Below are 15,005 nucleotides of genomic sequence, written 5' to 3'. Positions count from 1 at the left end.
CACGGGAGACCAAGTGACAGATTCAGTAGGAAATGAGAATTCACACTGGTGGAATTAGTTCTTTCATACTACAGTTGTGCAAGCTTGCTGGATCTTATATTTTATATCCCGCCATATGATTAATCAAAGTAATGACTTGATGCTGAAATATAAACCAGAAAATATCGTATTTCCTCAACTGTGACAATAGAACTCAATAAAAAACTTCACTTACAAGCTGTTATTAATCTGCAGTGAGGCTCATGTTAGTTTTTAACTGTGTGAACAGCACAATTGTAGAATGGAAATAGGGGTTACCTATGGGAATGACAGGTAGGGTGTTGGTGATAGGGTTGTGTTGTCTTCTCTCAAATATTTTCATTAAATGTGACATTGGCCACATGAAAATATCAAACTGAAGGTTAACCTGAATGATAACGTGCTTCAAGCAAATATCCTCCAAATGATAATATTACTAAGTGTTAAGAAAGAACAGGTAGTTGTGCTATCAGTAAGGCAAAACAGAATTATTCCTTCTCTCAGTAAAGGCTTCCAACAAGAACTAAATTTAACTGAAACCATCAGGATAGCATTATAGAGGCTGCAGAGAAAAAGTGAATGAGACAATCTCAATAAAGCATTACTAGAACTGCCTCTTTCAGGAGGCTGCAGCTTTTCACAATGCTATCAATGACTGGAGGTGACTGGACAACTGAAGAGTGATAATTACTTGAACCTTTTGTAACCACAGGATTTCCCAAAGCGTTTTACAGCCAGTGATGTACTTCTTGAAGAACAATGAATTAAGTGCCCCAGGCTCTTCCCCAGTTGTGTCCTGAAGACAGAAAGTAGTCAAGACTGAATGGGAGAAACACGGGGATAATGCAAACAAAACGTTCCTTACTAGAGATGGAAACAAGTCATCAAGGCTAATGGTAAGAGATAACTTTTAGGAGAACATATCAGTATAGAAATTCAAATACTTTCTTTATTGGCAGTGACTACAAATCTCTTTTTTTTTGGAAATGCAGTGCAATTGCAACCATTTTTAGAAAGTAATCAGGCACTTTGGTCGAGAATTACCTTAAAATAGCTGAGATAATGTCAGTGTCAGATTGTGTCATACCTTGTTCAACACCCTCTTTTGATTGCTGTTCAGGAAATGGTTATCCCCAAGGAGCGAGTATTTCCACTATACCCAGGATTTAACAAGGGGCTTGGGTCTCTCCTCTCCTTCAAGGCCCTACTCCACCCAACAACTTATCCTACTCCCATAATCCCCAATCAGTCCCCACCACCGGGACAAATCATCAACCTCTGGCCAGTTGGCAAGTACTTTTATATACCCACCTCTTCCAGTGATCGAGCTGCTGACCTCCAGCCTTAGAATTCATACAGTATAGAATCAGGCCCTTTAGCCTGCCCTGACCATGTTGTCCATCGTACATATCTATGCAAATCCCATTTACCAGCACTTGATCCATATCTTTCTATGGTTTGGTGACCCAGATGTTTCTTAAAACGCTGTGAGAGTCTCTGCCTCCACCACCCCCTCAGGCACAGGTGTATTTTTACCACAATCAATCAAACACCTTGACCGCACATGGGATCTCTATTTAACTAATTCTGTGACTTCTAAAACCAATTGTTTGCACCAGTGATGATTTGTTGTGTCATATTAATAGGGATGAATACTTATACAATCAATTATTTTGTTATTAATTTAGATCACAACAGAGTTTTTCTGTTGATTAATGTCAAAAAAGTCAAGTTAAATTCACTGTGATTCAATGTTGTAAACAATAAAACATGAAAACTTCCAGATGGTGGTGAATACTTTTATAGGCACTGTAACTCCCATCAGGGTCTTTTTACCATGTACTTTCTTAACTCTGCCCACAAGGATCCTACACCTTCTGATCCTATGTCACCCCTTTCTAAGGATTTGATTTCATTTTTTAACCAACAGAGCCACCCACCCCACCCCCTTCACCTACCTGCCTGTCCTTTCAATATAATGTGTATCCTTGGATGTTAAGCTCCCAACTATGATCTCTTTCAGCCACGATTCAGTGATGCCAACAAGGTCATACCGACCAGTCTCTGTGCTACAAGATCATCAAACTACTCCATATGCTGCGTGCATCCAAATATATCATGTATTCATCAGCCTTTTTACTTTAACTCATCTGACTGACTGCAATTTTGCCCTGTCATCTGTCCGTCCTTTCTTACAGTCTCACTACACACTGTATCTAGTTGTATACCAACAGCCCATCCTCAGGCCTATTACTTTGGATCTCATCCCCCTGCGTCTCGGGCATTTTTCAGCTAGGTTGAAGATTCTGTACCACATGCTACAATCCTTCCTTAGCTGCACCAGTGTGTGACCACTTTGAGAACCTAATGATGGTGCAGTGAGGAATGATTGATGGGTTGAACATTGTCTCTCATATATGTCACTCAGAATGGTCAACTGAACTGGGGAAACTATATACACACACCCTTCTTTTCAAGATTTAGGTTTCAGTCAACCTGTTCATGGCTGAAGCTAAGGTTCTTTATTTAGCATAGTTGTTGATCGAAAACAAAAGGTAGATCTCTTGACAGAAAAGAGAAAAATTGCAAAATTTAAAACCAAGTGACTGTACCAGTCAGATGCAAGGAAGAGCAGATCCATTTTGCTGAATGAAAAGAGGCAATCAATAGCTGATACCATGAAAGTAACAAAGATGGACTGTGGGTCCTGTAATAACCTTATATCAAACAAGTAGGAAATGTTTGGATTGCTCATCTCTATTCTTGGTTAGATCTGTGCCCTGGACTCCCTATTCAGCACCTCCACTGGGCACAACTTGAAAGATTCAGAAAAGACTAGGGGGAGAATGTCCCCAACCACAGACCTGATCAGAAGAAGGAGCCTCATAAATACAAGATTGTTATAAATTAAATCCCAAAAAAAATGTAACTCTCACTTTGGCTAGCAGCTTAATCTGAGAGATGATAGCCCCCAGCCCGGCCAAACTTATGAAATCTCGTTTGGGTGGATGCTGTGCGATGTGTCCCTTGTTACAAATCAGCACCACGAAATAACAAACAGTCCACAATATGCGATTAAACAATTGAGCTTTATAATTCTTAATTTGCCAAATGGTTGGTAAAGAAACAAAAAAATAGAAAAAGGGCCCATTCTCACGAAAGTCTAATGCGCAAATGTTGGAGCTCCCCGATAAGGCCGTTCATCCACCATCGACCTCCTCCGATCATCGCTGACCTTCGGACCCTCGCTCCAAGTCCACTCTGTCCGGCGATCTACCAAATCTCTCCATTCGCGTCTTCTCTCCTCATCTCTCCCCGGCAAAAAAAAAGATCGCAAAATCCCTCTCCCAGACACACAAGAAAGAACAACATCCCACTCATTGGCTAACATGCCCAGTTATCTCCAGTCATAACCCAAACATTGCTGCTACTCAGCAGTGGAACATTGCAGCGTGTTACAGAAATACAGAACACCTCTACCCAGAATACTTGGAATGTGGCAGCCAAAGTGCAGATGTATTTAAAGGAAGGTGAACTAGACGTACTGTACACGTTGATAAGGTTACCTGAACAAGGGTGAGAGCTGGCTGGTGTTGTTCATACACACTGCTACAGAAGTTTGGGTCAAATTCCCCATACAGTTTAAAGACCCCTATTTGTTACAACATACCACAGGATAGAATTTGATCGTAGCCATTTGCATTAAACATTGGACTCTCCTTCCAAAGTTTGGCAGCATTGAAATCTCTGTATTGTGTGCTGAGCACATAAAATCAAGGACAGATTTCTGCCCCTTTATCTCTACATTCACCATGTTACAGGTGATTTGCAAAGACTTAGCTATTGAGTTGAACTTTAAATGCCTTTCTTAAATGGAAACAATGAGCTATTTACTTCGTTACAAAGGCTATGTGCATAAATTTATCTGGACCATTTGACAAATGACGTGGACTAATTATTTATTGAACATAAATGACCGGTAAGTAGATAGTTAACTTGGTAATTAAGTAAAGCTTTGCTAAACAGACATAAGGGTTAGGCACCAGTCAGTAAAGACAGGCACATTTAGGCCCAAAATGAAGTGATTGTTAGACTGTGTGATTAACAATATGTGCTGCTTCAATCACATTGTAAACTGGCTTTGCAGATTCTGTCACAGGCATATTAATTTTCACATTTGTTTTGTTGTTTATAACAATGAGTGGGTTCAGATTTGACAGGATATGGTCATTGACTGAGATTCCATCTAAGTACTGTTTCAGGAGTTGCCGAAGTTTCTGGTTCTCCTGCAGTAAGGTTTGCTTATCTTGTTCTAGAACCATCTGGTCTAAGCGAACCTTATTATAGCGCTTCCAGAATTGCTCCAGAGCCTCATAATCTGTCATCATCTTAAAAGAAGAAAAAAAAGAGAAAAATGTCACCATTTACCATGCTATGGAACCTGGGAAGATCAATCACTGTGGTGGATCTGGTTAGACAAGTCCCATATCCAAATTAAGATCTTTAGTTTTAGCCAAAATCTCAACTAATTAAAGTTAACCAGAGCCCGATCTAAACATTTCACTTTATGAGAATATATTTTGTAATAAATATTCCAGGGATAGACACCAAAATTGAAGTTCTGTTTGGGACTAAGGGAGTACCAACTTTTGGGACTGGAGCTGCCAACTTTTTTGGCTGAGAGATTCGGTCAAGGCCTTATCTGCTCTCTCAGGTGATATAAAAGATCACAAAGCACTATTTTGAAGAAGGTCAACAGTGTTCACCTTGGGCCAATATTTATCCCTCAAATAGATAATCCAGTCTAAGGTTTGCAGGAGTTTGCTAAACACAATTTGGCTTTTGTATTATCTACATTGCAACAGTGTTAACACTTAAATACTTTATTATCCACAAAAGGGTATCCTGAAAGGGATAGCAAAAACCTGATTGAAATACAACACTGTCTTTTGCCAATATATAAAATGTTACATAATTACTATTCAAATATTGTATTCCTGGAACATAGGGAGGTTCCACAAATTAATGAAGCACATAACTCAAGTGATCCATATCAGTCTGTGTTCTACTAGATTAACTGATGTTGTCTGGAATTCTCTCTCTCACATCCACAAGATCCAAATTCTAGCATGCCTATCTTACCCAAATCTTACCTCTGCTACCTGGAAGCATAAACATCAGCCAAGTTTTAGACTTTACCCACTTCCTCCTTTAGTATATTCACATTTCCAAAAATTTCAATTTAAGTAACTCTTGTTTATAAGACAGTTTCTCCACCACTTACTTGAACTAGCTCTTCACAAGGCGGCTTCTTCATTAAAGTTTGAACCCTTTCCTCTTCTTCTGGGGTCAGAGAGCAGGCATAGAATGGAAGAACTTTCTCTTTTTCTGTTTCTAATTTCCTGCACGCCTCTGCCATTTTCAGAATGTGTTCACCCTATGCCAAAGATAGCAAGTATTCAAAATTGACGCCAAAAGAATTGTATTTGTAAGGACTAATGGTAATTAGCTATGATGATCATCCAGAACTGAGAATGGACCCCACAAGGACTTTGTTTGAAGAGATCTGGTGCACTTTTAAAATAGAACCCATTAACAGATTAAGTTTTCATACCCAAGTTTCTAAATATATGCAGGGATGACAGCAGAACAGCAATGGCTGGAGTTAATGGGAGCAATGTAGAAGTTCCACGATAGATACATCCCAAAGATGAAGAAATATTCTAAAAGGGAGGATGAGGCACCCATGGCTGAGAAGGGAAGTCAAAGCCAACATAAAAGCAAAAGGGAGGGCATATAATATATTAAAATTAGCAGGAAGTTAGAGGATTAGAGTACTTTTAAAAACTAACAAGGCAAGTAGAAAAACAGTAAAGAGAGAAAAGATGAAATATGAAGGTAAGCTAGCCAGTAATATAAAAGGATACCAAAAGATTTTTAAGATACACCTATAAAGCGTAAAAGAAAAGCGAGGGCAGATATTGGACTGATGGAAAATAGCACTGGAGAGAGAGTGCAACAACCTTGCACTCAATGTCAGTAAGACCAAAGAACTAATTGTGGACTTCAGAAAGGATAAGACAAGGGAACACACACCAGTTCTCGTAGAGGGATTAGAAGTGGAAAGAGTGAGCAATTTCAAGTTCCTGGGTGTCAATATCACTGAGGATCTATTCTGGGCCCAACGTATCAATGCAGCTACAAAGAAGGCACGATAGTGGCTAATTTCATTAGGAGTTTGAAGATATTTGGTATGTCTCTAAAGACACTTGCAAATTTCTACAGATGTATCGTTGAGAGCATTCTAACTGGCTGCATCACTGTCTGGTATTGGGGTGGGGGGAGGAGGCCAAAGTTCGAGATAAGCTGCTGAGTCTTGTAAACTTAGTCAGCTCCATCATGGGTACTAGCCTCCGTAGTATCCAGGGCAACTTAAGGAGTGATGCCTCTGAAAAGCAGCATCCATCATTAAGGACTCCCATCACCCAGGATTACATATCTCAATAACTTAGAGAACTACGTTGGCTGGAGTCAATAGACAATAGACAATAGGTTCAGAAGTAGACCGTTCGGCCCTTCGAGCCTGCACCGCCATTTTGAGATCATGGCTGATCAACTACTATCAATACCCGGTTCCTGCCTTGTCCCCATATCCCTTGATTCCCCTATCCATAAGATACCTATCTAGCTCCTTCTTGAAAGCATCCAGAGAATTGGCCTCCACTACCTTCCGAGGCAGTGCATTCCAGACCCCCACAACTCTCTGAGAGAAGAAGTTTTTCCTTAACTCTGTCCTAAATGACCTACCCCTTATTCTCAAACCATGCCCTCTGGTACTGGACTCTCCCAGCATCTGGAACATATTTCCTGCCTCTATCTTGTCCAATCCCTTAATAATCTTATATGTTTCAATCAGATCCCCTCTCAATCTCCTTAATTCCAGCGTATACAAGCCCAGTCTCTCTAACCTCTCTGCGTAAGACAGTCCGGACATCCCAGGAATTAACCTCAAGGAATTAAAGTCAAGGCTTTAAGCTTTGGCTTTTGGTAAGGTCATCCATGCCAAACAGGTTAAAGGGTAGAGGACAGACTAAGAGTGGTCCACCGGTCCTCCAGGTTTGGTGGTTCAACTCAGGGCTTTCAACCCTGACTGGTAAAACAAAATTGACATGGAAACAGCAATGAAGAATCCTCCTACATCTGCGTGCGACAGTATTCCTGAGTCTGCACCAGTAGTGAAAACCGAGAGGAAGCTAGTGACACGATGAAGGAAGCCCTAAGCACCACCAGAGATGGAGGACCTTCATTGCTGCCCTAAACACCAGCAGTATAACAGGTAATAAGTAAGTGATTCTGTCATGAGGGATTTCAATATGCAGATTTTTGGGGGAAATCAGGTAGGTGCTAGATTCCAAGAGAAGGAATTTGTAGAATGCCTACGAGATGGCTTTTTAGAGCAGCTTGTGGTTGAGCCCACTAGGGGATTAGCTATTCAGGATTGGGTGTTGTGCATTGAACTGGATTTGATTAGAGAGCCCAAGTTAAAGGAGCTCTTAGAAGGTAGTGATCATAATATGATAAAATTCACCCTGCAGTTTGAGAGGGAGAAGCTAAAATCAGACTTATTAGTATAAAGTGGAGTACAGAGGCACAAGACAGTTGCTGACCAAAGATGATTGAAAGGGGCCATTAAGAGGGATAACAATGGCTGGAGTTTCTGGGAGCAATTCAGAATGAGACAAAGGAAGTCAAAGCCAGCATAAAAGCAAAAGAGAGGACATACAATACAGCAAAACATAGTGGGTAACTTAAAGAGGATTGGCAACCTTTTACAAACCAATAGAAGGCAACTAAAAAATATATAAGTGGAGAAAAAGTACTTTGCATCAGTCTCCACTGTGGAAGACACCAGTAGTGTGCCAGAAATTCAAGAATGTTGGGGGCAGAAGTGAGTGTAGTTGATATTACTAAGGAAGCTGAAAGGTCTGAAGGTAGATAAGTTACCTAGACTAGATGGACTACATCCATGGATCTGAAAGAGGTGGCTGAAGAGATTGTGGAGTCATTAATAATGATCTTTCAAGAATCACTTGATTCTGGAATAGTTCTGGAGGACTGCAAAATCACAATTGTCACTCCACTCTTTAAGGAGGAAGAGAGGCAGAAGACAGAAAATTATAAGCCAGAGAGCCTGACTTCAGTGGTAAGGAAGATGTTAGGTTCCAATATTAAGGAAGAGGTTTTGAGGTATTTGGAGGGACATGATAAAATAGGCCAAAGACAGCATGGCTTCTGTAAGGGGAAATCTTGCCTGACAAATCTATTGGAATTATTTTGGAGGAAATAACAGGCAGGATAGACAAAAGAGAGTCAGTGGATATTGTTTACTTGGTTTTTCAGAAGGCTTTTGATAAGCTGCGAGCCCATGGTATTACAGGAAGGATACTAGCATGGATAAAGAAAAAAAAATTGGCTGACTGAAAAGGGGGCCTTTTCTGGTTGGTTGTTCTGCAGCCTTTTCTGGCTAACTGTTAGTGGTGTTCTACAGGGGTCAGTGTTGGGACAGATTCTTTTCATGTTATATGTCAATGATTTGGATGGTGGAATTGATGGTGTGGCCAAGTTTAGAACAAAGAACAATACAGCACAGTACAGGACATTCAGCTCACAATGTTGTGCCTACCCTTAAACTCTGTCCCCCCCATATAACCCTCCACCTTAAATATATATGAAGATGGGTGGAAGGGCAGGTAGTGTTGAGGAAGCACAGAGTCTGCATACGGACTTAAGACAGATTAAGAAATTGTGCAAATAAAGGCAGATGGAATATACAGTGGTGCTAGAAAGTTTGTGAACCCTTTAGAATTTTCTCTATTTCTGCATAAATATGACCTAAAACGTGATTAGATCTTCACGCAAGTCCTAAAACTAGATAAAGAGAACCAAATTAAAAAATACAACAAAACATTATACTTTTTCATTTATTTATTAAGAAAAATGATCCAATATACATATATTTGTTGGAAAAAGTATGTGAACCTTTGCTTTCAGTAACTGGTGTGACCCCTTTGTACAGCAACAACTTCAACCAAATGTTTCTGATAACTGTTGATCAGTGCTGCACATAGACTTGGAGGGATTTTAGACCATTCCTCCATACAAAACTGTTTCAGTTCATCAATATTTCTATGATACCTTGCATGAACAGCCCTCTTCAGGTCATGCCACAGCATCTCAATTGGGTTAAGATCTGTACTCTGACTTGGCCATTTCAAAACACAAATTTTCTTCTCTTTAAACCATTCTGTTGTTGATTTACTCTTGTGTGTCGGATCATTGTTGCATTATCCAACTTCTATTAAGCTTCAGGTGATGGAGTGCTACCCTGACATTCTCCTGTAAAATGTCTTGATACAATTTTGAATTCATTGTTCCCTCAACAATTGCAAGCTGTCCAGGCCCTGAGGCAGCAAAGCAGCCCCAAACCATGATGCTCCTTCCATCATGCTTCACAGTTGGGATGAGGTGTTGGTGTGCAGTGCCCTTTTCCCTCCAAACATAGCAGTGTGCATTTCTGCCAAAAGATTCAACTTTTGTCTCATCTGTCCACAGATTATCCCAAAAGTGTTGGGGAACATCCAGGTGGTCTTTGCAAACTTGAGACGTGCAGCAATGTCTTTTTTGGAGAGCAGTGGTTTTCTCTATGGTGTCTTTTCATGAACAGCATTCTTGTTAAGTGTTTTTCTTATAGTGGACACATGAACAGAGGCTTTAGCAAGTTCTAGAGATTTCTGCAGGTCTTCTACTGTTACCCTTGGGTTCTTTGTCACCTCCTTCAGCATTGTACATTGTGCTCTTGATGTGATCTTTGCAGGATGCCCACTCTTAGGGAGAGTAGCAACAGTATTGAATTTCCTCCACTTGTAGACAATTTCTCTTACTGTGGACTGATGAACACTCAGGTCTTCAGAAACGGTTTTGTAGCCTTTTCCAGCTTCATGCATCTCTACAATTGTTCTTCTAAGGTCCTCTGAAAGTTGTTTTGATCAAAGCATGGAGCACATAAAGAGATATTTCTTGAGAAGAGCAGGCTCTGTCAGTAACCTGACTTTGTGTATCTTTTTTTTAAAAGAGGAGGGCACCTCTACAACCCACATCTCCAATCTAAACTCATTGATTGGAACATCTGATTCCAAATAGCTTTTGTAGAAGGCATTACCCCAGAGGTTTACATACTTTTTTTGTACCTAGACTGTGATTTCTTAAAAGATGCACTCAGTAATGATGAGAAGTACAATTGCTTGCGTGTTTTTAGTTTAGGCAGATTGTGTTTGTCTATTATCGTGACTTAGATGAAGATCACACCACATTTTATGAGTAAATAATGCAGAAAACCATGCAATTTAGAAGGAATAAAGGCATAGACTATTTTCTAAATGAGGAGGAAATTCAGAAATCAGAGGTGCTTTGGAGTTTGGACTCTGGAGTTCTTGTGCAGGATCCCCTAAAGGTTAACTTGCATATTGAGTTGGTAGTAAGGAAGGCAAATGCAATGTTACCATTTATTTCAAGAGGACTAGACTATAAAAGCAAGGATATAACACTGGGGCTTTATAAGGTACTGGTCAGACCACACTTGGAGTACTGTGAGCAGTCTTGGGCCATTTCTCTAAGAAAGGATGTACTGGTAATGAAGAGGGCGCAGCGGACAGTCACGAAAATGATTCCGTGAATGAAAGGGTTATGAAAATTGATTGATGGCTCTGGATCTGTACTCACTGGAGTTCAGAAGAATGGGGGGGGGGGGTGATCTCATTGAAACCTTTTGAATATTGAAAGGCCTAGATAAAGTGGATACGGAGAGGATGTCTTTGAGAGTGGGGCAGTCTAGGACCAGAGAGCACAGCTTCAGAAAAGAAGGACATCCCTTTAGATCAGAGATCAGGAAAAATTTCTTTAACCAGAGAGCAGTGGAAGCCAAGGCATTGGGTATATTTAAAGTGGAGGTTGATAGGTTCTTGTTTAGTAAGAGTAATTAGTAGTAGATGGGGAGAAGGCTGGAGAATGGGGTTCAGAGGAATAATAAATCAGTCATAATTGAACTGCTGAGCAGACCCAATGGGCCTAATTCTGTTCCTATGACCGTCACTTGCCAGAGGCTGTCTGGACTGTCTCCACACTATTTCATCTGGGTCTTAGTCAGCAGTGGGGTCAGGTCATTGGATTTAGGAGTGCATAGAGGAACTAAGATGGGTTTCCGTGGTCAGCCTGAGTAAGGCAGTAACCTGCTGGCAGTAAGTGACTTCAGGCAGACTGACATCTGGTCTAAATTCACAGTGTAGTGTATGTCCTGCTGGAATATTTGCAAGGCAAGTTTGGTGTGCCAGAAGGAACAAAATACTTAATCATTTCAGCAGTACAAACATTAGATAATTCTATATAATCTTATACCCATCAAACAGTGTTCTGATAAAATAAACTAAATTGGGAGTTTTGCTTTCATGAGTAGGCAAGACACATGTTAGTATAGACCTTCCAATATCCCTTTTTATTGATCCACCCCTTATCCTGGTCCTGTGTCCCATAGTTCTTGATCCTTTGCTAGGGGAAACAGTATCACCATCCACCCTTTTCAATCTTATATAATTCAACACCATCACCATTCAGTTCCTCTGAATTCCACTGAGCATAGGTTAATCTAAATCTCTCCTCATAGGGGAAAGCCATCATCTCAAAATTCAATCCCGTGAATCTACATCGCACTGACTCCAGCCAAGTATAGACTCCCTTGGGTATCGAGTCATAGTTTGGGAGATCTGTGACTTTACCTTAGCACAGATGTTCTTCAATGCTTCAATTGCACCTTTACTCTCAACAGTCAGTTTGACAAGCTGCTCGTGCTCAGACGCTCGGAGACTATTCATCTGATTTTTCTGCATGAGAAAGTGTTGCTTTATAGCATCTTTACCCTCCCGTATTTTTCTATGTTTTGTTTCATACTTCCATGTGTTGATCGCCATCTTAATCTTCAGTGCTGATATTGTATCCTACCAAAAAAATATACAGATGTCAAACTTGCAGTTATCACTATAAATACTGATTTAAACTGAGCACTGAATGAAAAGCCAAGGATCACCGTACAAGTAATACCCTTGATAGGACAAAAAACAAAGTAACTCAGCAAACAGTGGTTAGGTGCAAGTTTTTAAATACAGTCAGCCCTCCTTATCCTTGGGTTCCACATGCGTGGAGTCAACCAACTGCGGATCGGGAAAACCCGGAAGTTCTCTCTCCAGCACTTGTTGTTTGAGCATGTACAGACTTTTTTTTTTCTTGTCATTATTCCCTAAACAATACAGTATAACAACTATTTACATAGTATTTACATTGTATTAGGTATAAGTCAGAACAGGTACATCCGGTATTATTTAGTGTCAGTTAGCCAAACGTTTGTCTTAGTATATAGTATATATTTTACCTTTCTATGCATATAAAACACTTAAGAAACATATGTATTCCAATAATTAAATCCCTGCGTTGCTTAGTAATAATTGTAGCTTTCATCGGGGCGGGGCCTTTCACATGCTCTATTACTCTCACTTGATCCTTTAAAATTGTTCCAATCGTTGACCAACTGTAGCCTAACGTTTTTCCAGTGATGTTTCACCTCTTTCCGTTCGCTTTATTATTTCCACTTTATTTTCAATCGTGATCATTTTCTGTCAACGGAACAGAAACACTGAGGGTGGTGGGTCCCGAGCTCTGCCGGGTCCTAAACTCCACTGCACTGAGACAGGTTAAATAAGGGACTTGAGCATCCGCGGGGGGGGGGGGGGTGTCCCCCGCAATCAACCCCCCCCGCGGATAAGGAGGGCCGACTGTACTGTAGATTGTAGGAAGAGAGGGGTAGGTTGAGTACACAGTGGTCAGATTCAGATTCATTTATCTATCACACGGTAGGCTTATTCAGAAAGTCAGAAGGCATGGGATCCAGGGAAGTTTGGCCAGGTGGATTCAGAATTGGCTTGCCTGCAGAAAGCAGAGGGTCGTGGTGGAGAGAGTACATTCGAATTGGAGGGTTGTGACTAGTGGTGTCCCACAAGGATCGGTTCTGGGACCCCTACTTTTCGTGATTTTTATTAACAGCCTGGATCTGGGGGTAGAAGGGTGGGTTGGCAAGTTTGGAGATGACACAGAGGTTGGTGGTGTTGTGGATAGTGTAGAGGATTGTTTTAGATTGCAGAGAGACACTGATAGGATGCAGAAGTGGGCTGAGAAGTGGCAGATGGAGTTCAACCCGGAAAAGTGTGAGGTGGTACACTTTGGAAGGACAAACTCCAAGACAGAGTACAAAGTAATTGGCAGGATACTTGGAAGTGCGGAGAAGCAAAGGGATCTGGGGGTACATTTCCACAGATCCCTGAAAGTTGCCTCAAAGGTAGATAGGGTAGTTAAAGCTTATGGAGTGTTAGCTTTCATAAGTCGAGGGATAGAGTTTAAGAGTCACGGGGTAATGATGCAGCTCTATAAAACTCTAGTTAGGCCACACTTGGAGTACTGTGTCCAGTTCTGGTCGCCTCACTATAGGAAGGATGTGGAAGCATTGGAAAGGGTACAGAGGAGATTTACCAGGATGCTGCCTGGTTTAGAGAGTATGGATTATGATCAGAGATTAAGGGAGCTAGGGCTTTACTCTCTGGAGAGGAGGATGAGAGGTATACAAGATATTAAAAGGAATAGACAGAGTGGACAGCCAGCACCTCTTCCCCCAGGGCACCACTGCTCAATACAAGAGGACATGGCTTTAAGGTAAGGGGAGGGAAGTTCAAGGGGGATATTAGAGGAAGGTTTTTCACTCAGAGAGTGGCTGGTGCGTGGAATGCACTGCCTGAGTCAGTGGTGGAGGCAGATACACTCGTGAAGTTTAAGAGACTACTAGACAGATATATGGAGGAATTTAAGGTGGAGGGTTATATGGGAGGCAGGGTTTAAGGGTCGGCACAACATTGTGGGCCAAAGGGTCTGTAATGTGCTGTACTATTCTATGTTCTATCACATGTACATTAAAACATACAGTGAAATGTGTCATTTGCGTTAACAACCAACACAACCTAAGGATATGCTGGGGGCAGCCCTCAAGTGTTGCCACACATTCCAGTGCCAACATAACATGACCACAATGCTTGGCAGAACAACACACAAACATCAATAACAGCAGCAAATCAAGCCCCATTCCTTTTTCTCTCCCTCTCCCTCTTTCTCTCCCTCTCCCTCTTCTCTCTCCCTCTCCCTCACAGTACTCCAACCCCAGGACAAGCCATCTCCAGCCTCCAGTGGTCTCACATGTTCACCGACATTGGGGCTTTTGACTTCCCCAGTGGACTTGCAGATCGCTCCATCCACTGTGTTGTGTTCTTTATATTAATACGTACCATGGGTTTCTAATAAAAGAACCATATTCTGGAAGAAATATAACTTTTATTTAACAGCAACAACCACACGTGTCTTACAGCGCCATGCTTCCAGATCTTTCTATCATTTCTGCACATGCTCAGAACTCACTCCAATCACATTCTTACACGTCATATCACCACACACTGGGCTTCAACTGCAATCGACTTTTGGGCTTTGATCTTCAGTATCAATCCCAGGGCTCATTGATGATGATGAATGAGGACCCTGGATGAAGACTCCAAACTCGAGGACTTAAAATCTAGACTCTCCACTGACTGGGATCCTGAACACTTGGGATCAGACTCGGGTCTTGCTGACTCACATATCTGAGAGTTCATGGAACTCCAACCCTGGAACATACGAAAGCCTGCTGAACTTGGGAGGGTGGGGTGGGGGGGCCCAACATCCACGTCGCTGGCCTTCTAATGCGGAACACAGTGCGGAAGCCTAGACTCTGACCTGACCTCTAACTTCCCTACATCCCTTACCTCTAAAGCCTAACCCAATACCTAACTCTCTTCTCTGTTCCTAGA

The 15,005-nt window shown here is 41.4% G+C and overlaps 2 protein-coding genes across 4 annotated transcripts in view; one reads left to right on the top strand and one right to left on the bottom strand.

The window, feature by feature from the left end:
- The window catches only part of fkbp11 (FKBP prolyl isomerase 11), a 91,669-nt gene that overhangs the window by 36,488 nt on the left and 40,176 nt on the right, over positions 1–15,005 (top strand). Inside the window, exon 7 of one of the 2 annotated variants that reach the window (XR_012102011.1) lies at positions 731–914. Coding sequence is in view for 1 of the 2 variants with exons in the window: in XM_073070961.1 (XP_072927062.1) it covers positions 731–759 (29 nt within the window). In the remaining variant the exon portion in view is untranslated. Of the gene's footprint in view, positions 1–730; positions 1,783–15,005 lie in introns of those variants that run through there. The other variant, XM_073070961.1, reaches the window with a different exon arrangement.
- The window catches only part of ccdc65 (coiled-coil domain containing 65), a 62,347-nt gene continuing 50,434 nt past the window's right edge, over positions 3,093–15,005 (bottom strand). For both annotated transcript variants that reach the window (XM_073070952.1, XM_073070951.1), the window contains exons 7-9: positions 11,847–12,065; positions 5,303–5,455; positions 3,093–4,406 (exon numbers count right to left, since the gene is read on the bottom strand). In XM_073070952.1, the coding sequence (XP_072927053.1) occupies positions 4,107–4,406; positions 5,303–5,455; positions 11,847–12,065 (672 nt within the window). In that variant the 3' untranslated portion in view covers positions 3,093–4,106. The remainder of the gene's footprint in view (positions 4,407–5,302; positions 5,456–11,846; positions 12,066–15,005) is intronic.

Source organism: Hemitrygon akajei, chromosome 18 (assembly GCF_048418815.1).
Source record: "Hemitrygon akajei chromosome 18, sHemAka1.3, whole genome shotgun sequence".
In the NCBI taxonomy this organism is placed as follows: domain Eukaryota; kingdom Metazoa; phylum Chordata; class Chondrichthyes; order Myliobatiformes; family Dasyatidae; genus Hemitrygon; species Hemitrygon akajei.
This window is presented reverse-complemented; position numbering and strand designations above follow the sequence as displayed.